At 37.4% G+C, this 22,672-nt stretch overlaps 2 protein-coding genes across 2 annotated transcripts; one reads left to right on the top strand and one right to left on the bottom strand.

The window, feature by feature from the left end:
- Positions 1–470: 470 nt before the first annotated feature.
- On the bottom strand, positions 471–5,471 carry LOC116261011 (glyceraldehyde-3-phosphate dehydrogenase B, chloroplastic-like). Its single transcript, XM_031639583.2, has 9 exons — positions 5,197–5,471; positions 4,956–5,069; positions 4,360–4,521; positions 3,576–3,743; positions 3,286–3,446; positions 2,660–2,721; positions 2,474–2,523; positions 1,850–2,256; positions 471–850 (listed from the first exon to the last, which is right to left on the bottom strand). The coding sequence occupies exons 1-9, from the start codon at positions 5,305–5,307 to the stop codon at positions 715–717; spliced, it is 1,371 nt and encodes a 456-aa protein (XP_031495443.1). The 5' UTR covers positions 5,308–5,471; the 3' UTR covers positions 471–714.
- Positions 5,472–8,610: 3,139 nt separating this feature from the next.
- On the top strand, positions 8,611–21,677 carry LOC116260770 (exosome complex exonuclease RRP44 homolog A). Its single transcript, XM_031639246.2, has 24 exons — positions 8,611–8,920; positions 9,101–9,238; positions 9,624–9,781; positions 10,779–10,834; positions 12,494–12,616; positions 12,785–12,918; positions 13,000–13,240; positions 13,353–13,506; positions 14,511–14,751; positions 14,871–15,027; positions 15,260–15,328; positions 15,966–16,091; positions 16,182–16,234; positions 16,861–16,967; positions 17,552–17,606; positions 17,715–17,814; positions 17,903–18,014; positions 18,560–18,680; positions 18,841–18,900; positions 19,057–19,162; positions 19,981–20,076; positions 20,162–20,243; positions 20,326–20,391; positions 21,277–21,677. The coding sequence occupies exons 1-24, from the start codon at positions 8,867–8,869 to the stop codon at positions 21,500–21,502; spliced, it is 2,835 nt and encodes a 944-aa protein (XP_031495106.1). The 5' UTR covers positions 8,611–8,866; the 3' UTR covers positions 21,503–21,677.
- The last annotated feature ends 995 nt before the right edge of the window (positions 21,678–22,672 follow it).

Here is a 22,672-nt window from a genome sequence, read left to right as displayed (position 1 = left end):
CCAATAGCAAGACCTTCTTCTTGGCAAGGAATGGAGACACTAAGGTTATAGGGTGATCATTTATTTGATTGATGGCAAATGAGATTTGCCTCATACAGATTGTTTTGAAAAATTAGGCATTGTGCGGGCAAAAATCTATGAATTTATAAGCTAAAAGCGAAACTTAGCAGAAGTTTTGCATCTTCAAAACTTTATGATGTTTGTGTGAAGAAACTGGGCGGATCTCATTGTTTTCTACTGTCTTTCTGTAAAAACAAAACTATACCCTGGAAGAAGCAGCTGTAGAAGGGCAGCCAAGAAATGGCGTGGCAAATGTTTACCATAAAAAATATGAAAAAGATTTTCTCGTCATCAAAAGAAGGAAGGAAAGGGCAACATGGACAGCCCAAAAGAACATTCTATAAGGCAAGAAACAAAAGAAAGTAGATGGATTTATGATGTTGAGCCACTTCAATTTCAACACAACTGCATGATGAAAATTGAACTGTACTGCATATGCATGCGCAGATGAAAGGGCCACGAAAAACATGGCAAGAGTGGTAACATGGTCTCCTGTTCTGGTGCCTGAATAAAAAACACAAACGTTTATTGGACACGGAGAACTTTGATATATCCTCCAAGAACTGCACAAAAACTTCCACCCTCGTCCATTTAGAATAATGAGTAAAATGTCATTATCCAGTAACTGAGGAGAAAAGTTTTCTAAGAAAATTTTCAGGCTTCATAGACTTTGCATTCCTCGTCTCCTGGCTCCTTCTTGCAGTACTCTTCCAGAGGGTCTCCTCCGCTGGGCAGCTCTATCCCTGGCCACTTGGCAGCTACCAAATGCGCTAAGTCGACGACTCTTTGGCTGCAAGATAAATTACGTTAAAAGATTAAGTTCCCCGTGCAGATATTGCCATTAGAGACACTTGCAGAGATACATTCAGGCACGCACAGAATTGGCGCCTGCAACTGACTGATATCTTCACTAAGTTCTTCAACAAAGCGAATCATGATAATGTCCTTGCAAGCAAATTGAGATAGCTCAATCTACCACCTAGGATATGTTTGGCATAATCTGAAATGTGATGACTCACAAGAATACCAGAAATTTAATTATTGAGGAAAATAAGGATTCGTAATGAAAAAGTTCACGATATTAAAATTTTGAGTGGCAACATGTAGAAAAATGTGTATTTTAGAAGAATCCAAAACCAAAGTATTATTACAGAAGTTCATGATAAAGCACGATATGTTCCAAGCAGGTAACTATCTGGAAGGTCGATCCCAATTTAAAACAGCCTCTGAACATGAATAACGTTAGATTAATATATCTGTACCATGTTAATACGCAGAACAATTGTCACAGTTCAAGAGCACATTGACCACAAAGGCACAAGCCAATGAAAATGCTGGGGCAACAGGTAAAAATGTTGTCCATAAACTGGGTAATTCTTCAGGTTATACGGATTTATTTCCGTGTGGAACTTCTTCCGATTCTCTAAGTATATAAATCAGTATAACTTTGTAAGAAACATGGTCATGTTATAGATGAATTTCGAGCTTTCTCAACAATCTTGCCAGCACAACCTTCATTAAATAACCTAATTTTCACATGAAAAGCTTACCATGGTTTTTCCTTTAAGGAATTTCTAATCCATGCTGAAAATCAAGTTACTACCCTAGTTTTCAGCACTACAGAAGCAGGCAATTAGCAACTAAATGTTTATGCGTTTGATCAAGTTTCATATTCACATAAAAAAATTTATAGTTTTGAGGCCTAATATCCTTTCATGTGCATTTCTCTGCAATAAGAGGATTGCCGAAAGAAACCTTGGGCTGGCCAGCCGTAGAAGGAAAGACTAACCTGTAACCCCATTCATTGTCATACCAAGCAACCACTTTCACCATATCATCACCCATTACCATGGTCAGGGATGAGTCGATGGTAGAAGACACATCCGAACATCGGAAATCGACGGACACGAGCGGCACATCACATACATCAAGAATGCCTTTGAGTGGTCCGCTAGCAGCAGCTCTAAATGCAGCATTAACATCCTCAGCAGTGATGCCCTTTTTCTCTACATTGATAACAAGATCCACAACAGAGACGTTTGGTGTAGGGACCCTGAGGGCTATGCCGTTGAGCTTTCCTTTGAGTTTAGGCAGCACAAGTGAGACTGCCTTGGCTGCACCAGTGCTTGTGGGCACTATGTTGAGTGCTGCTGCTCTTGCTCTCCTCAAGTCACGGTGTGATGCATCAAGTAGCCTCTGTAATCATAAAAATAGTTCACAAGAAAATTATGACCAACTTCGTAGATTAGAGAAGTTCTTAATGAAGATCAAGGATCAAAGTGAAAAACGGAGAGTTTTTATCCCTTGACACATAGAAAGCAAAAGCCTGGTAAGTTTTACGGCATTTTTCAGTGTAGAAAAGAAGTTATCATAGGCAAAAATGTGGGTAGGAGACGAGCAAATTAGTCCATACTTGGTCGCCAGTATAAGAATGAGTAGTTGTCATGGTTCCCTTGACAATACCTGGAAAAGAACACAGTTTCCAATTATGTTCTTATTGCCTTCACGAGACAACTACTGTCTACTGTAAATGAATAGCTCTGTGTGTGTGTGTGTGTGTGAGAGAGAGAGAGAGAGAGGTTTAGGATCAATGACGTACCAAACTCCTCGTCCAAGATCTTCACGAATGGAGCAAGGCAATTTGTGGTGCATGAAGCGTTGCTGCAAGAATTTATCCAGTAATTAGCTCCTTAGATATTTAAGAAAAAGAAGACGGGAAGGCAATTTTATGCACTTATAGACAAAAAAATAGCAATCTCTTGGAGTCAGAGTAAGACAAAAATCCCTGTCCGAAAACTGCAAACGAGATTTCATACATCACTGCATTCTTTTGAGTTCATAAAGACATGTCAATTTCAAACTTCGAAAAAAAAAAAAAAAACTGCATCCATGTCCATGACTAATTATCCGGAGGAACAACATCACGAACTTCACTGACAGAAGATTATATGGATGGTATGTTTCCAAGCGCAAATAAGGCAACCCAACTTCATTAGAATAATCGGCGGAATCTTCTTATTTCCTGCTTTCAGTAGAAATGTTGAATGCTCAGGAAATCCTAGCACTTCTAAATTATGATCTGTATTAGAATATTCATAGAAGATACCAAAACTTCAAGGAATTCATAACCTCCAGATACATGAGCCGTAGTTGTCAAGGCACCTTTGGCAGTTAACGATATAATACAGCCTTCGAGTACTATTTCGAGGACAGAGTGAGAATTACCTTACAATGTTGGCCACTTCATGATAGTAATCTCCTTCATTAACACCCACAACATATGTTGGGATGTCAGCCCCTTTTGCTGGAGCTGTTATTATAACCTTCTTAGCTCCAGCTTGAATGTGCTTGCCTGCTCCAGGACCATCAACAAAAACACCAGTCCCCTGCATTCAAATAATCACTTCCTATATTAATTCGCTGGTGAACAAATAGATAAGCAAGCATTTTACAGACACACAGCACACACACAGTGTCTGCATTAATATTGTGGCAAGAAATGCATGGAAGCTTACCTCAATGACTATATCGATACCCATCTCTGCCCAGGGTAACTTCAGTGGATCTCTGCTGGAGACGACCTTGATCGGCTTCCCATCGACGCTGATGGTCTCGTTGTCGACAATTTTGACATCGGCCTTGAACGTCCCCAACATCGAGTCATACTTCAACAGATGCGACGCCTGCACCCATCGCAGTTAAAGATGACTTTTCTGAACCAAGCAACCAGTAAGCTCATGCGCGTAGAGTCTAAACAGGTTTCCAGTATCAAATTTTTATGCTAAAATCCTGTGTCCAGCCCGGTTTTGACCTCATTCAAACAGGTTACACATTTCACTGTTACCACATTGGCAGCCTTTTAATTCGGAAATCATTGAGGATTTTACAGAATGTCGGACCAAACATAGCCCATGTCATTATATGATCAAAAGGGGCAGAGTACCCTGCAATCTGTATGCCCCTCGTCATCGTGAAAAAGAAAAACAGAAAGGGTACTTTTTTCCTTTGCTTTCTTTAAAAAAATATTTTTGAGAACAGGACAAGGGGCTGGAGGGACTATAGACTTAGATCGTAGCACCTCAGATCCATGGGCCATCGGATCCAAATTAAACATGACTTGAAAAAACAGAGACTATCGTTTGCAATATCTTGGTTTTGTTCAACTAGTTCTTCAAGAAAAAACCAGTTATTTTCTTTACCTTTCGAACATGGTATGAGAAAAAATACAGGAAAATCAGTACAAGGAAAGAAAACAGGAATGGTAGGTAATTCAGATGAAGAGTTTAATCGGCAACTTACGTTCTTGACGCCACCACTGTCGTTGACGACCACAACGTCGAGTGGGGAATCCTTCCGGCCGTGCCAGCACCGGAGGAAGTTCCGACCGATGCGTCCGAAGCCATTGATGGCCACCTTGAGCTTCGCCACTGTCTGCCCTTTGTTGACAGTTGACCCTGCAACCTGCAGTCGTAGCCATTCAAAGAAGAATCTTATGAGAAACTGTCGGTTGTGCTAAGCAAATGGACAAGTATCTCTGTTTCTTTTTCAGGAAAGAAGGCAAAAAGAAAAAGAAGTGGGTGTGTCGGTTTAAAGCTTAAATATATCTTTGCACAATTTATATTGTTTGTGGACTTTCGCATTCTGAAAAACCATAGAAAGAATGATATACTCCAAGATCCTTGGAAATTTTAGGCGCCGCCGTTTAATTTTTTAAACTATGGTCAGTAAATCAACAGTCTGAAGACCTTGACGTTCAGGCAGAAGCGAATTCAGGAGTATCAAGCTCTTAATCTTTTCAGGAAAGTGAATTGAACTCATTGTTCTGCCTCATGCTTGTAGCACGCTTGACCACAACACGTCTATAACCAAAAGAGGGAGAATTGCAAACTCATTACCTTCGGTGCGAGCTGAGCAGCCAAGACATCGAAGAATGTCGATTCTCTAGCATGGCTAGCATAGGTAATGCAGGAGCTCGATCTCAATCCGGCAAAATCGGCCACATCCAGTCTCTGTTTCAAAAAGAAAATGGCGATTAATCACGATGATGATCAGTTTGAACAAGCAGCATGAAAGCAGAAGAACAAGAATGGGACCTAAAGCAAATTAAGAGTTAGTAAGGGAAGAGCACGGTGAGACCTTAGAGAAGGAAGGGAGGCTGTGGATGTTGGGGTGCGTGGCCTTGCTGCTGCATAGCCTGGTGTTGTTGGCGGGGATCCTGGAGGAAGCAAGAGCTGCATGAGTAGCCATGGCTGCAAGCTCGACTGCTAGAGTGATGGGTGACCACAAAATGGCATATATTATAACTGGGATCCATGCTCCTTGAGGTAAGGACGCGGAGATGAGTGTTTGTGGTGAGAGGAGGGGAGATAGCAGATAAGATGTGAGTTGATGTCTACACCACACATTTCTCTCTCTAGATTTTCTTCTCTTCTTTTTCACGCCCCAAGAACTTTTCATCCGCTAGATTGCCCTTCTGCTAGCAGCTGATCATTTTGATCTTTTGGCCTGTGGAGCCAAGTCTCCAGAATCAGTGGGTGGGATTCTGTGGTTGCTTGGATGCATTCACCGCATGCCCAGAAAAAATGGAATAAAAATTTGCGAATTTATTCAAGCTATCGAGGCATGGATACATGCCAAGATACTGTGTGAGTTCATCAAGAGTTCCCAATTTCTTTATCTCCAGATAGGACTTTAATGTTACGTCATTTTTTTAGATTCCATGTATTTGACACCCTTTAGCGTTCTGTGATATTTATTGTATCTCGTATCTGTCCTTGATGAATCCAAATGTGCGAACTCAATTTCATCAAACTTATATGATTCAAAAAGAATATGAAAATCTAACGCATAGATTGGATTTTTTCAATTGACAAAATTAAGATTGTCAATAAAATGATTGTATAAAATTCAATTTGTATATCAGTTTATGAGAATTTTCTAATACTATAGATTTGGAAATATCTTGATCATTTACATGGTTTAATTCATAAATCAACTTTTTGGAAAAAGTCACACAATGCCTTGGGCATTATAAATACCGTTACATACGTAAATACACACAGCCGCGCGGCTCCATAAAACTACTTGCTAGAATTCTATATGTAAAACCTTTTTGTTTTATTTTTATTTTTTATTTTTTGCTAAAGTTGTCACACATGACACGTGTTCGGTTCATTGGTTTTTTAAGAATCAATACTTGGTTTGCTTAATGAAAACCACCTATAGTTTACCAAAATACTCTAGCCTGATCAAAAAGTTGAACTTTTTTTTTCTGTTTTTACCAAACGCTGTCATCATCGAGCTCTCCAGAAAACGTGTTTTTTTTTTAAAAAAGTAAAAAAAACACGATAAATTAACTGGTCTTTTAAAACTAAAAAAAATACGTTTTTTTTAAACATTAAAAACAGAAAAAAACATTTTTTAACATGTTTTATTTATGTTTTTATGTTTGTGTTATTAGTTTCTCATTTATTGTATCTTTCCTTTATTGTTATTTTTTTTTAATTTTTAAAAAGTTACAGTATTTTCTCTCTTTTTTTTAAAAATATTTACAAATTGCACTTTTTTTTTGTTGCTATATTTTGCGCAATTATGGAATATCGGCTGCCACACTCTCTGTTGGGACGATCCTGGGCTCATGTACGTGGCATCGATGGTTACCTCAGACCTCAGTCAGCCTACATGCTTTCTAAAACCGCAGACTCGTAGTTGTGTTCGACATATTAGCAAAAAAGTGCGTTCAAATAGTCGACAAACCATCATCCTAATTTTATTTCATACTTGCTATTAAATATGTAAGCATCGAGAAAACTATGTTAATACACGACATTACTTCGAATTCACATGTCACTAGTCAACTAGTTGGAGAAAAATTTTCTTGGAAGTCAGTTTCCAACCAAAGCAATTTGCCTACTAAGTTTTACACGTACAGCGATTTCTTATCTGACACTAAACATTCAATTTGTCCAACTCCATGCCACCGGAGACGTCAAGGATTTGGAAGGGACGTTTCATCAAACTACTTAAAACAAGTTGAACATGGATCAGGTCGGGATGTAAGAATTGACATCTGATAAGATTCGGATTTTGGTTTGATTTTAAAACAAATATACGGTTCGACCTGGAAATATTCCATATCCAATATCTATACATTTTGAAAGACGGTTCTTGACATATCAAAATGCAGTTTGAATCAGTTGTGTATTTGAAAGTCCGAATTAAATTGAAATGTGGACAGGATTCAGATTGCGAATTAAAAAAATCAAACTGGTATGTGGTATTAGTTTCTTTTTTTTTTTTCGGATTTATATTCAATTTCCAATATGTAAATATCCAACAAGTATGATGTGGCAAAGGGAACATCGATCCGATCAATCAACATCCCTAATGCGACGAGACACAGTTGTGGTTGCAGCCTATGCGATTGTGCATGTTTCCATGAGTGAAGTTAAAGTTACATACATGTGAGAATGACCTGCTGAGTAATTCATGCCGGGCGAAGAGTTCGCTACCTCACGGACTAAAACAAAGACATGGTAATAGATTTAGACTACTTGAATTATGGTTTTATGGACCCAAATCCATGTTTGACAAACTTAAGATAGATCTGGTGATTAATGCATTCGATTTGAAGCTTTGTCAATTCCGAAAGTTATTTGGACATATTTGGTAGGTGAAGATTACATTACTAAATTAATTTGATTCCATTTTCAATAATGAATCTGACCAAGCCATTTTTACAACAGGGTCATTGGTCGAAGAAACCCAAATGTTTCATGGAAAGGTACTCAAATGGATCCATTTGGTTTTTGTTTTAATTGACTGTGTTGAGCTTGATCGAAAAGTCACTTTATAATCCAAAAGATCCCAATGGCTTGAATACAATTCAACATTTGCTTTTGGATTAAATCTATGTGGACTGGTCAAATAAGATAAGAAATTTTATGGTTAAGTAATAAGTTATAAAGGCTAATGGATATCTGACTCTGATTAATTATTTAATCCAATTTCAGGTAAGCAGCTCAATAGAAAACCGAAACCTCCACTTTTCTCCCTGTCATCCAAAATACTATGCTTGGTTTTCTGGTGCATTTAGTTTGCATTTTAGTGCCCCCATATTTTGCATTATACTCTTTCCATTTACCTTTATGATTTAGAGTTGCATAGGTACTAGACACTTGGACAACCACCATGTTTCAACTTACATATAAAGTCCATATATATATATTTTTTTGGTATAAGTGCATAGCCCCCTACCAGTCAAACTGATGATGCACCACACCACACATGTACCTCAAACCCACCCATCTGAGCTATTCTCTTAGATCACTTGAATAAAAATTTAGCAAAGAATTTCACCTCTCATTGGTGCCATACCATACATCAAACTGTATCTTACGTCAAACAAACTTCACCTTTTTATCAAGATAGTTTATTTGGAGACAAATTGTCTGAGATAAGCATCAGAATACAAGCACACACGCGCTCCTGGGTGTTTAACGTAACATCTTTGGTATGTTGGGCGAACTGAAAAGGAGGAAAAAAGGAGATTATATCCCTCTTCCCAAGCTGGAGGATAAAAATATCCATTTCGCTCCACCCGCAGGCGATTTAAGGTGAGCCATCGGCCGGAGATCCCGAATCCCCGTTTTTAGGCAATATCATGAAGGCGTGCACCATTAGCAAACGCAGGTCGTCCGCCAAATCAAGAAAACAAAAACCCTCGAAATAGAGGGAGAGGGAAATCAAGACATAAGGTTCCTTCCCTCCTCACTCTCCTCTCTCTTGGCGCCATCTCTCTGTCACGATGTTGCAGAACAAGTCTTTCGTTAAGAAGACCAAGCATGGCAGAGTAATGAAGGTATACTCTCTCTACGTGTGTGTGTGCGCGCGTGAGAAACAAACGACACGAATGAATTTCTTTCCGTGCTCTCCATGTAAAAGGCACTCTCGTTCATGCTTTGGATTTTTGCGAAGCGGATATCGCTTCTCCCCACGGTTTTACTTTTCACCCATGAATGATCTCTTTGTTATATTTTAGGTTGTCAGGGAGCATTACCTCAGGGATGATATCTATTGTGGAGTAAAGGTTTGCAAAACCTGCGATTCTTCGGCTGCTGTCTTGAGCTCTTCAGATTTTCCCATTCTTATTGTTGACACGAATGTCATTCTTAACCAGGTATGTCCTCCTAGCTACTTTTCGACAAACTCCTTCCCGTTCCATAGATTACTTGATTTTTATAAAGGAGGCTAAAATTGACTTGCGTACAAGTTCTTGAATTGGGTAATTTATTCAATTAGTAAATCCATTACATGAATTTTAGTGGGATTTTCTCTCTTGTTGTTTGACTGAAAGATGCCTCGAAAAGTCCTGTTGATACGATAGGTCGAATTTATCAGTCTAGTTATTCAAATTTTGACATTACATGTGCCGTTTCACGTACACTAATTAGCTTGAGAGAGGGAAATTGCACCAGGCTTACTAGTTCCACGTTCCGTTTATTGAATGAAAATCGTGGGCGTCATGCATTTTGTTCTTACTATTTTCTTGATCCTTGATGCAGATCGATTTGCTGGAGAATCCGGCTATTAAGGACGTGGTATTGTTATCGGTGGTACTAGAAGAGGTGAAGAACAAAAATATTGGGGTTTATAACAGGGTTAGGGCAATTTGCAGTAACCCTTCGAAAAACTTCTTTGTATTCTCCAATGAGCATCACAAGTAAGTTTTTTCTTTTTTTGGGCCTTTCGAATTTATTGATTTTCGGATGTAATTTTCTTGAATGTACTCGTACATAGTTATGGGCCTTGTTTTCGTCTTGATTAATGACGAAACACGTGCTTTTCCTAAACAGTTATTGCTTGATTATCTATTTACTGGCTATTTTTCTGTTCATGTGCAATAGCTCGTGCAGTATTGTTAAAAGTGAACTAATGATATGTAACAAAGGATATCGTCTTTGTGTTATGGAGGTTCTGAAAAAGACAATGTTCATGGTGATGCCTTTCACTCCATCCTTTCAGAAACACACAAGTAAAACTAAGGGAATCGTAGTTTTCTGCATTTTAAAGATCTTTTGTATCTAAGGGTGAAATTGCAAGCAGTTTTTCCAAAAGATTCTAAAAATTTATCTTGGGGCAGACTTCGAAGTGGAGGCACATTTTTGCCCAAGGACTACAGAAAATAGATATGTCATCTACTAACCAGCGTGATTTTCTTTTGATTGAACAATCCTTGGTTAATAAGGTTTTTGGGTGGCATTTACAAAAATAATTATTTCAATAATATTAACAGAATACCTTTTAGTCAGTCAGTCAGCTTTGACTGTACTTACATCCTAACCAATTTACCTCATTTACACGTAATTGAATCTCCATATACCAGAAGAGGTTACTTGGTGGCCTTCCATTGACATGCCTAATTGGATGACTTGGTTTCACTTTCTATATTCATAAAAGTTTAATTCGATTGAGCAAAGTGTCTTATTGTTTCTTGGGTTTCCAAATAGTGAATGGAGCTTTTGGTTGATTTTACGATCTTTTGTGTTTTATCTACATCATATCATTGCCAATTGATTCTGGTTTTGAATTGGTAAATATAAGGTGCAACATCCGTTTTCTCCTTTTTTCCTAAGTATTATTTCTTTGTTTTTCTTCCTTCAATTGTGCCTATTTTTTTTGTGTTTTGCTCATTTATTTTTTAATTATGGACAATCTAGAGACACTTATGTGAAGGCAATGACAGGGGAAAGTCCTAATGATCGAAATGATAGGGGTATGTCTCTTGTCTGCTTACTTGCTTTTCTCTTTTACTTATATGACGTGCATTGGAGCATCCATGGGTTTGTACCTGTGGCTGTTGCATGATATTTGTATTTATATAGTTATTTTCAGATATATGTTTATGTTGTTTCTATTGAATGTGGAAGGACAATTATAGTTAGGTTAATTTATGTTTGCATTTCTTTCTACCATGCGTCATGTATGTATTTGGTGGGGTGCAGCACAACTCTTGTACTTATAGTTGAGGGCTTCTGGCATGTTTTGCTCTGCTGATCGGGTGAAGTGGGAACTCATTAGTTCAAAGCCCAGAACAAGTGCCTTTTGCCAAGAGTCTGAAACTGGGTCTAGTCTCTAAGCTCTCAATGCTTTTCCCAACCACGGACCTGCGAATATGTGTCTGTCACATACAGGGGTTTGTTTCCTGAGCTGGACAAAGGGTTTATGTTTGGTCAATATGTAAGTTTGCATTAGTTCTGCGGTCAGTTACAAGGAAAAAAAAATTGTGCCCTTTCTTTCTGGTTCTGGTGTGGTTTACTTTAACGGAACAAAAACATATATAGAGACAAATAGCTAAAAACTGGTTGTAGTTGGTAGTCAGCAGGTGCTTCTGCAACAACCTCTTCCTTATCCGAACTCACTTCTCTCTTTTATTTTGCTTATTCAGTATCTTGGTACTTTTCCTTTCCAGAAAACTCCTTTGTTTTATGCATATTTGAAGTGTCCAATGTTCATCTTCATCTTCTTTTCTAATTTCTCTTATAATTTATTTTTTTAATCAATGTTTGTCTATTTTTTTGTAAGGAAAAAAACAGAATGATCATAATTTCATATTTTTCTGTTATCCTTGCTACACATATACATTTACATATTAAATTTATGAACCTTGTGAGAAATTGTGAAGAAGCGTATTTGGTCATTATGGTTTTGATATGGGATTGTTTACTTCCTTGGAGCTCACATCCTTTGAGTCCTCGTAGTCTAGGATGGATCATAGTCTTAGATAATTCTGGCATAATTGTGTCTTTATAAAACTTTTGTTGGGATAAAAAAGTATTCTAATATTTTTTTGAAATTAATTTGTTGGATTTATTATCTAGTGATATTGCAATATTTTCATTGCATTTCTCCTTCTACTTGGGACATTTTTCTATAATTTTTTTGTACTTCTGTTGTTGTATATTATTCATGCATTTTGTTATCTGAATATATCATTTTCTTGTTTATTTCAGTTATTCATTATTGTTATTGTTATTAATAATTTAATATGAGAACTATATTTCTATATATTCAGTTTTTTCTGTGCTGTCGTTTCATCATTCTTTATAACTATTTTTACTTCTTTTGTTTATAGATTGTTCATAAATTTTTAATAATCTGATTACATTGTTTTCTTATTTTGGTTATCCAGTATTATTGTACTTATTAATTTTAACTGATCAAGTTATGGCTAAACCTATGGATGCATTTTCCTGTTTTGGGATTTGTCAAGTGCGTCATTTGGTTGTGAAATTGTGAACTTGGATCTTTTGCTTATGTATATAAAATGCTGATTAATTAGCTTCTCGTTTGGTTATTTTTGTTCTGCCCAAAGTCTTTAATGGTGTCCAGTTCCACAGTTTTTGAGTTTTATGTCATGGATTTTGTGATTCAGCAATTCGTGTGGCTACACTTTGGTACCAGAACCATCTAGGTCCGAGTTCGCGAGTATTGCTTGTTACAAATGACAAAGAAAATAAGAGGAAGGCCACTGAGGAAGGAATCATTGCAGAAACAGGTAAGTACATAGTGCTGTTTACTTGCTTGGCGTCCACTACCATTGTTGCATTATATCTGTTCCTTCTGGATACAGATTCTTTGAGTACATCATATATTGTGGATCATCAATGGTAGATGTAGTTGTAATCTTCTTATTTGCTAATCTAAATAATGCGATCTGTTTCAGTGGAAGCATATATAAAGTCTCTTGAGCGGCCGGATTTGCTTGACTTGGTTGCACCTAGTACTTGCTCAGAAGATGTTGACATGGGTGAAGTTGAAGATTTGAGACCATCAAAGAAGAAAGTCATTTATCTTGAGGTTTGAGCCACTTGTTTGTTAAGTATGATGTAACTGGAAGTCTTTTCCTGTGAATGATTTCTGTTTTATTTCTAAATGTAGCACAAGCCTATGTCAGAGATCACGAAAGGGTTACACCGTGGCATTTATCATCAAGGGAAACTTCGTGTGAATCGGTATAATCCTTTTGAAGCATATGTTGGAAGTGAGAGCATTGGAGATGAAATTGTAATATGTGGCCGGGCGAACATGAATAGAGCTTTTGATGGTGACATTGTTGCTGTGGAGCTCTTGCCCCAAGAACAGTGGCACGAAGGGAAATCCTCAAGTATAGTGGAAGATGGTAATAGAACATCTTTGGCTTAGCTCTTTTTCTAGAAAGGGCCAATTACATCTATATTCTTTTAAATATGTGTTAAGCTTCTTAATTGACAATGAAATTCCCAATGCTACAGAGGATGAAGAAGAAGATGTGCATTTGGTTCCTGCTAGTTCTGATGTTGCTCCCAGCAACAGGCACATAGAGCCCAGTTCTGGGGAAGTGGTGAATCCTTCTCCTTGCCATCCTTTGGGACGTGTTGTTGGAATTATAAAGCGAAATTGGCATGCGTAAGTCAACTGCTAGTTACCCATAGTCCCTTTTTCATTGTTATAGTGTTACTCTCTGTCTCAAAATTTTCTATATATATATATTGTTTTAAGGCCACTTCAGATTGATGGTTCCCCAAAATGGGTCAACTGCTAAAATCTTTTTAAGGTTGTTGATATTGAACATGTGTCCACATATGTTTTTATGCATGCATGGTGCACACATACCTTCATACATGTGCATTTTATGTGCTTGCGAGCATACATGGGTGCATTTGAGTTTGTAACTTACTAATACATTGTTTTGTAATGCATGATTGCTGAAGTACGTAGCGGATGCATTATTTTTTAGATTATGTAATAGTGGATTATGTCATTGGGCTTAGTTGAAGTTTGCTGGACTTGTAAGTGGCAGAACATACACAAATTGTTCCATATATTATTTACATTTTGGTTTTCGTCTCTTGAATTCAAAAGCTAAACTTGTTATGTTCTTGCACTTGAATATTTTATGCTTTTGTTGAATGTTCTTAAGACATATAAAATATTTTTGATAGAATGATATATATGGATCAGGCTTTTCATTCTTAAATCTTCTTATTAGCTTTTTAATTTCTTAGCATCTCATGGAGATTTCCATATACTGCTATATAATGACTTCCCGAACTAATCCCTGCTTGTTTCTCACTTCTCAAATCCTCTTGGAATTTGGCCACTTCTGCTTCTACTCCCGAACTGTGTCGTAACGATGGGCATACCACCACAAATTTAGAATAATCATGTTGAAATTACCATTTTTTTCTTCTCTTTCTTATTATGAAGAAAAAATAAAGAAATTTTGTAAAAACTAGGTGGTGTTCCCCGGGTCTACAAGAAAGGGGAAGTAACTGTATGTGATTTTACTTTTGTGTTTCAGAAGAGCTTCAGACTTCAACTTGTAGCTTTTCTTTTCCATACTTAATATTGTTTTGAAGGTTCTCTCCAAATCCATCTTAGTTTATAATTTGATAAAATATTTTCTGCAGTTATTGTGGCTCCTTGGAACCAATGCCATTGCCTGCAGGTACTGGTGGTGTGGCTCATGCTTTATTTGTTTCCAAAGATCGAAGAATTCCAAAAATCAGGATTCAAACTCGGCAGCTTGGAAATCTACTAGACAAGAGGATTATTGTTTCTGTTGATTCTTGGGATTGTTTATCTCGGTACCCAACTGGTCATTATGTACGTACTATTGGTGATATAGGAGACCGTGATACTGAAACTGAGGCAAGTTGAATCACATGCCAATATTCTCTTTCCCCCACCAACCTGTGATCTGACCATCTTTTTTTTGCTTTTGACTGATGGAAATTATGTGCGGTGGTTGTGCATTTGCTTTTATTAAGGTTGTGTTGATTGAGAATGACATTGATTCGAGACCATTTTCTCAACAAGTTTTGAGTTGCCTGCCACCACTGCCGTGGAATTTGTCAGATGCTGATTTGGAAAATCCAAATAGAGAAGATTTGCGGCATGTGCGAGTCTTCAGTGTTGATCCACCTGGTATATTTAAACAAGAATGCTGGCTGTCATCATCTTCAAAGTTTTAATAATCTATTGTTACGTGCTATTTCCTCTGCCATTCATTGGGCATCTTAGTGTTAAACAAGAATGGTGGCTCTTATGATCTTGAAAGTTTCAACAATCTGTTTTTGTAGGTTTTTGCCTGTATCATTCATTAGAACCTGAGCAGTGGTATAAATATTTATATGATTCTTGATGGTGCTCATTGCAGGGTGCAAGGATATTGATGATGCATTGCATTGCACAAGCCTTCCAAATGGAAATTATGAAGTGGGAGTTCGTATCCTATAGTCTGTTTATCTCTCTCTATATGCAGACACACACACACACACACACACACACACTAGGTTGAGCTTTGTGAGGCCAGATGATCCATATTTTTCAGCCAACAGCTATAGCTTATCCAGTGGCCTCTCTCTCTCTCTATCTTCGTATCTCCTTTCCATCTAGATCTACATTGACCTCATATCAATGTGGCAATACTTGGTTACACGAAATTGTAGTTAAAGATCGATAAGCAAAGGCAAAGGATACTTAAGCAGACTTTGATTTATCATGTTGGCTATAATGTGAAGGGTGGTCCTCTAAGTAGAACTGCATTGGACATTAATCTTGCTTCCTACCTGTCCCTCACACTCTTCTTGTCCAGGCCATTACTTGGTTACAACTAATTTTCTCTGCTAAATAAAAACTAAAGCGCTGCTTATGCCTGTTTACAGCAGTAGCTATGTGTCCCTGAACCTGGCTTCTGAGATGCACCATTATCTGCCTCTTACAAGTTGAACATAAGTTCTGGTTTCTTTAAAAGTATGGTGCTTACATTTCATCCAAAATTTATGTTACCTCTAATGGGTGAACAACCTTTTTTCAAAAGACATAGTCAAAGCATGCAGATCCTTTACCGAAAATGTCTATAGATATTGCTGATGTCACAAATTTCGTTTTTCCTGGTACCCCACTTGATGAGGAGGCGGCTCAAAGGGGCACTTCTGTTTATCTTGTTGAGCGCAGAATTGATATGCTCCCAAAACCTCTTACTGAAGGTAAACTTTCTATATCAGAATCACTTAGGAAGAATCCTCTTGAATTATGTCGTTGTTTTTTTTAGTAACAGGATTTTTTTATTATTTCAGATATATGTTCCCTTCGATCTGATGTGGAGAGGCTGGCCTTTTCGGTTATTTGGGTATTTTGTTGCATTGATCTTTTTTTGCAGCAATTGAATAATGAAATGGATCTTGTGATTAAAATTAGAAATTGCAGCGAGCGACAAAGGGTTGTGGTTAACAGGGACTGTGTAGTAGTTGCCTAACCTCTTCCTTTGTATGACCTCAGCCTGCTCAATTTTCTTAACGCACATTTTAATAGCATTTTATTGCAGATACTTTTCACTCTCTTTCTCTCTCTCTCTTTGGTTGACACTGTTAATCTGTCATAATTTGTTTGACAAAGATGATTCAGTAAACCATGATTATTTGTCCTCAGGCTACGGTCTTTGGAGACTTGGAATAAGACTTCTTGACATGCTGCTTAATTAAGATCCACGTTTGATTTTTGTTGTACAACATTGAACTTATTAATTTACTTTTAACAAAAATAGTAGCTATTTGACTGTACGTGAACTAGAGATTATCATCTTTTTGTGGTATATTCTGCTCTCGTTGCTCATATTGTTGTATGTGTCATTGTATTGTGGGTGGCATCAGCTGGTTCTCTTTTTCAATTTTGTGGCAGAAAAACATTTCTCCTCTTGTGCTGATTACAGATGAAATATATATATGTTATGCAAATTAACATTTTGAGAAATTTCAGGAAATGACACCAGAAGCTGACATTATTTCATCGAGGTATACAAAAAGTGTCATAAAATCATGTGCTGCATTGTCTTATATTGAAGCTCAAGCTCGAATGGATGATAGGTTCGTCAACAGAGTATTTATTTTTTATGTCCACATACGTGAGATTTCATAATGATTTGCTCTTGTGTTGATCATGTGTTTGTTTACTGATGAGACCATTGTAACTCAGTATTTCCCTTTTTAACCACGAAATTGGTAAATGCTACAGATTTTCTACGTGTGTGCATGTGATGTTGGTGTTCCTGTTGCAGGCATCATGCACCAGCAGGTTTTTGAAATACATAAGAAAATGTAATTTTAAGAGAACTTGTTATCTTCTTTAGAAATTTTTATAATAAGAAATTAGTCACAACGAAGTCTGATATTTATAAAGCAAGCTGATGGGTTTGACGCTTTCTCTAAAATGAAGGTTTTGGGTTTTTCCCTATATTCTGATGGTATAGTAATAGCATCTATGGTCATATGATGCATAGTTCGAGTCAGCTACTTTCATCGTTTCTCCCCTTGTGTCAAAGCAACTTTCATTTCCCTAAGGTGCTATCTTTCAGTGATCTCTTCATTCTGACACTTGTAGCTTTCTGTCTGGTCTTTTTCCTTCCTGTGATCTTTATCCTTTTGTTTTTTTTTTGCTTTTCAACTTGTAGTCGCTTGATGGATCCACTTACTGTTGACATCCGCAATTTAAATTCATTGGCGAAGGTCTGCATTTACTTTTTGACTCTTTTTTTTTTTTTTTTTAAATTGGCCCTTGTTTGTCTGATGACTGGAGGTTATAATGTTAGTAATTTCTTGATGATTTGCTTGCAGATTATGAGGCAAAGGCGTATAGAAAGAGGAGCTTTAACACTTGCATCGGCAGAGGTTAAGTTTCAAATTGATACTGAAACTCACGATCCTCTTGACATTGGTAATGCTAAAAGGGTGTCTATTTGACTAATTATTCTCTATCTTTTTGAAATTGATTTTCATGCCTGTCTGATTTAAATCTATGTTAGGAATGTACCAAATTCGGGAGGCCAATCAAATGATTGAAGAATTTATGCTTGCTGCGAATGTGTCAGTTGCTGAGAAAATTTTAAAGCATTTTCCTCTATGCTCCTTACTGAGGTAATTTTTTTTTTTGAATTTTGATCTCACATGGGAATTTTATGACCTTGTCAGCTAAATCAAACATTTCAGTCATATCCTTATATGATGCTAGGAGTTTGTATTTTATGGCATTATTCACACACACACACACACACACACACACACACACATATATATATGTGGGCGATGGTGGAGGAGGATGATTGTGTAGGTTGAAATTCCTTAAAAAAGAACTTATTGAATGTGGATATGACCTCAATCTGATCCACACTATACCACTATACAATATGAAATTGTGCCTGAAATCTGTGGTCTCGACATGGCACTTGAATTAAAATCACCTGCAAATGTCGCGTAGGCAACCAATAGTTATTTTCTATCATCATCTTGATTTCTTTTTTACTGGCATTGTCATAATTGCTTGGTGCTTTAAGGGTCTTCATTTTTGCTTCGGTCATCTTCTATTAACTTTATACGTAAACGGCATCAATTTTATCCTTTGGGTTTATCAAAACATTGATAGCATGTTTATTGGCTCTTTGTTCCTTATCTATGCAATGCAGGCGCCATCCAACTCCAACTCCCGAGATGCTTGAACCCTTGTTGAGAACAACAACTTCTATAGGTCTGAATATAGATGTGTCATCTTCAAAAGCTTTTGCTGATTCTCTTGATCACGCAGTGGTATGATGAGAACCTTGGAAATTTTTCATTTTGTTGGATATGTTCTTCATGACATTCTTTCCTTGAATAAAATTCTCTAACATGCTAAGATATTCTGCATGACCATGTTCAAGTAATTTCCTTTTAGATCTTCTTATTTGGTTAATGGAATCTATGTCAGGGTGAAGATCCATACTTCAATAAGCTAATTCGGATCCTTGCAACAAGATGCATGACACAGGTTTCTGATCCAACCTTTTGATAGATAAATTGATAATTTACTGTTATTCTGTATGTTGGTATGTATGAGACTGAGGATTTTGACTTTAGCTGATGCATGGTGGTTTGAATAGGAGTAGGACTTTATTGACTCTTTTATCTTCTGTATCCAATTTAGGCAGTCTATTTCTGCAGTGGAGACCTAAACCCTTCTGAATTTCATCACTATGGTCTTGCAGCGCCACTTTATACTCATTTCACATCTCCAATACGCCGCTATGCAGGTATTCTCAGTTTCTACTACTAGCATGGCTTGTTTAATCACATTTGTAGGTGCATGTGCATACACTTGCACTTGTTCCCATACATAGGCATGCACATATGCATGTGCAAACATTTTTGCTCTACTTCTTGTAGCTGTGATTCATGGGAGACATAATGAATCTTTAATGAAATTCCTTTTCTGCATAGGACAGTGACAGAACCAACTCTAGATCCATAGTCCTTTATAATAAAGCTAAGTCCACATAGATGGAATAGAAAATATTGATTCTATTTCTTTCCATGTTGTGGATTGTCATCATAAATGCTTTAAAGCTGATTTTATCATATGCATTGTTCTATAGGTGATTGTGGAGCAAATGTAAGTCAAATATGTTTAGTCTTATTCTAATTAAAGCAATTATAATAGCTGCACATGAAAATTTTTGAAATGTTGGAGAATTATAATATGATGGTTTTACTTGTAATATCTCATGTGTGGGGATGACTTGAAAGTTGAAAGTTGTCAATGGTCTTATAAAAATAGCAATTTTAATGATTTTTAGAAATAGCATGTTTTAAAATAATGCTGATGTTGGTGATCATGCTTGAGCCTTACTAAGGGAATAGATGACTGTACGAGTATGTGTACATACATGAGTTTTACACGCCTGTAGATACCTGTGTGTAGTATGCAGTTTCATATGGCATATCCTTTCTCTGCCAATAAATTATTATGTGTGAGACTAGATTTTAGGGTAGTCTATATTCTACAAGAGAAGAAGATAAGTAGGAAGTGACAAATACAAACTGACATCACAGCTTCCTTTTCCTTTTTCAGATGTAATTGTCCACAGGTTACTTGCAGCAGCTCTAGGAATTGCCAAACTACCGCCAGTTTTCCAAGACAAACTCCAGCTCACCAGTATCGCTGATAGTAAGCACATTTTATCCTTCAGTTTGTGTGCATAGCTTTGTTGCTAGTGTTGTGACAACATGAGCTAATTGTAAAATCTCTCTAGATTTAAATTATCGGCATCGCAATGCCCAGATGGCAGGTCGTGCATCGGTTGAGCTCCATACACTTATCTATTTCAGAAAACGGTACATGTTGAAAGGCATATGAAGCTTATTTTCCATTTTTTTCTCTCTGACTGCAACTCATATTTCTCTATTTTGGTTTCAGGCCCGCAGATACAGAAGCCAGAGTAATCAAGATACGTGCTAATGGCTTTATTGTGTTTGTGCCAAAGTAATCTCTCTCTCTCTCTCTCTCTGTGTGTGTGTGTGTGTGTGTGTGTGTGTGTGTTTGTGCATTATGGATTCTCTTTAAATATACTCTGGGGCTGGTATTTGGATGTTCTCTTGTTTTTGAGTATCAGAAGGTAATATTAAGACGATTCTCTTGTCATGCTATTGCTGTAACTAAGTCGTTGTCCCTTATTTATTGTCTTTTATCTAGATGCTATCATTTTTCTATTACCGACAAAATGTTCCAGTGCTGTTGTTGAACCTGGGCTTCAAGTGTCAGACCAATCAACCTTTGAAAACATGCAGATACAACTGGTGTTGTGTCTATGCATGCATGTGTATGTAGTCACAGGTGGAAATAGTAGGTCCAAGTTGTATCAATTACTAGTTTCCTACCGAGCATAGGGATCCACTCTGTGGTTTATTTAGTAAAAATTAAACTTTTTTGTGATATTTGATCTCAATTTTTTTCAATCCATCTTTGAGTTTTTGAGTTGACATGGTTCAAAATGTGTCTCCTACTAAAACAGATCAAATATTGCAAGTTTTAATGTGCAAAAAAAATTGAAAAAAAAAAATTGAAAGAACAAGGCTTTCCACTCAACGGTCCCATGGCTTCATCAAACACCAAAGATAAAGATATTGTAATTTTTTGGGATCATGTCAGTTTTGCCTGACGAATTGGTGGTATTTTCAAGAAACTGCTTTACTGAAATAGTGTATACTATTGTAAAACTTGTGCTTGATTCTTGGTATCCTTCCATCCATCCAGAAATTGAGATTGTTCTGCAGAGATTTTACCCATTTCAATATTAAGGGATTACTGACAGTAGTTCTGAGAATCTGAGAGTGGAGCTGAATGACATCTTTGCCTTCGTTTCTTCAGGTATGGTATAGAAGGTCCCGTGTACTTAACTCACAACGGACAATCAGGTGATGGAAAAAGAAGGACGGGTGGGGAAGGATGGGTTGTGGATGAGAATCATCAGCAGGTGAAAAACATAAACTCAGGCAAGAGTTACAGAGTTTTACAGAAGGTAGACATCCACATCGAGGTTGTTGAGCCGCAACCAAACAGGCCGAAGCTGGAACTCACACTCCTGGAAAAGTAATGTTACCGGCCTTTCTATATGTAACTTGTGTATATTTACCCCAGGTCCTTTTGTTATTTTCAGCGATGTTTATTTTCTTTAGTTGTTTCCTTTGTCAAGAACCGGCAGTCTATGTGATCATAACAGCCATGGATTGGCTAAAATATTGGAATTTAATTGTTGCAAATTCTTTTTTCGTTCTCTGGTCCACACATGATTTGTTAAGCCTGTGCATTTCGCGTCTGTGTCCATTGAAGTTTCTACCCAGTCGTGGTCCTGTCAAGCCTGATGACATGGGCTGCCATTGGAAGGCCATAAAAATTGCTGCAAGATGTAGGGTTCCAATTCCAGCTGATGCCAGTAAAAGCAGACTGTGATTGGCTGTCTTTTATTGATCTTGGAGAAACCGACGAATTTAGACAAGAGTGGCAGCCAGTTCACCTTGGATATAGATATATCATGCATTGCCCGTAATCACACTCTATTTCGTGCTGAACAGAGGATTCTTTTTAACAGTGGGCAAGCACACTCCGATAGTTGAAATTGGTGTTTTCCTTCCTGACCTTCCTCATTTTTCTCCTTTCCAATAATGAAAGACTAGAATTTATTTTTCACTGCCTGTGACGGATTTTTTTAATGTTTTTTTCATGCAATGGTGTCAATGGTGGTCGTCTGCACGTCTACTAGTCTCGTTAGAATACGCAGGGGCCAAGGGGCTTACGTTATCTTCTCAGTTCTAACTGTACTGCAGAGTGGGTACGGGTTACAAATTGATGGCCGACTCGGAATGAAACACTATAAAAAGGTGATCTTGTTATCCCTTTGTGTGCATTTTCAGGCGATTGCTTTTGTTGTAATGTACTTCATGGAGAGTGCTGCAGTTCGTACCAGCAACTGCGACTAGGGCTGGGTGACAGGCCCAGCTGCTAGTGCTTCAGCTCGGCTTGACTACTGAAAACAATTTTAAAACTGCGAAGTGGGTTCAGCGACTTGCGTAGGTGCTCAACTTGGCATAATCTTCTACCTTTTTTGGCTTTTTGGCTGAGATCAGGTGGTGGCATGTAGAAGCTCACCAAGTCCCGTCGCCGATATAAAACAAGCCCTTCAAAGTTCATGCAAACGAAAAGAAGTTCAATTTTTATTTCGAGCACTTTCGTAAGTTTAGGGTTTACTACCTTTAATCTTGACAGA

Source organism: Nymphaea colorata, chromosome 9, assembly GCF_008831285.2.
Source record: "Nymphaea colorata isolate Beijing-Zhang1983 chromosome 9, ASM883128v2, whole genome shotgun sequence".
NCBI lineage: Eukaryota > Viridiplantae > Streptophyta > Magnoliopsida > Nymphaeales > Nymphaeaceae > Nymphaea > Nymphaea colorata.
The sequence above is the reverse complement of the archived record's forward strand: the minus strand, read 5'-3'. Positions and strand labels throughout refer to the sequence as shown.

Excerpts from the sequence above, each read along its gene's own strand:
- LOC116261011 (XM_031639583.2), bottom strand. The coding sequence starts at position 5,307 with ATGGCTACTCATGCAGCTCTTGCTTCCTCCAGGATCCCCGCCAACAAC. Across the intron at positions 2,257-2,473 it reads ATTCTTATACTGGCGACCAA|AGGCTACTTGATGCATCACA; the intron begins GTATGGACTAAT and ends TTATGATTACAG. Across the intron at positions 851-1,849 it reads GACAATGAATGGGGTTACAG|CCAAAGAGTCGTCGACTTAG; the intron begins GTTAGTCTTTCC and ends TTTATCTTGCAG.
- LOC116260770 (XM_031639246.2), top strand. The coding sequence starts at position 8,867 with ATGTTGCAGAACAAGTCTTTCGTTAAGAAGACCAAGCATGGCAGAGTA. Across the intron at positions 17,607-17,714 it reads ATTTAAATTCATTGGCGAAG|ATTATGAGGCAAAGGCGTAT; the intron begins GTCTGCATTTAC and ends ATTTGCTTGCAG. Across the intron at positions 18,681-18,840 it reads ATTCTCTTGATCACGCAGTG|GGTGAAGATCCATACTTCAA; the intron begins GTATGATGAGAA and ends AATCTATGTCAG.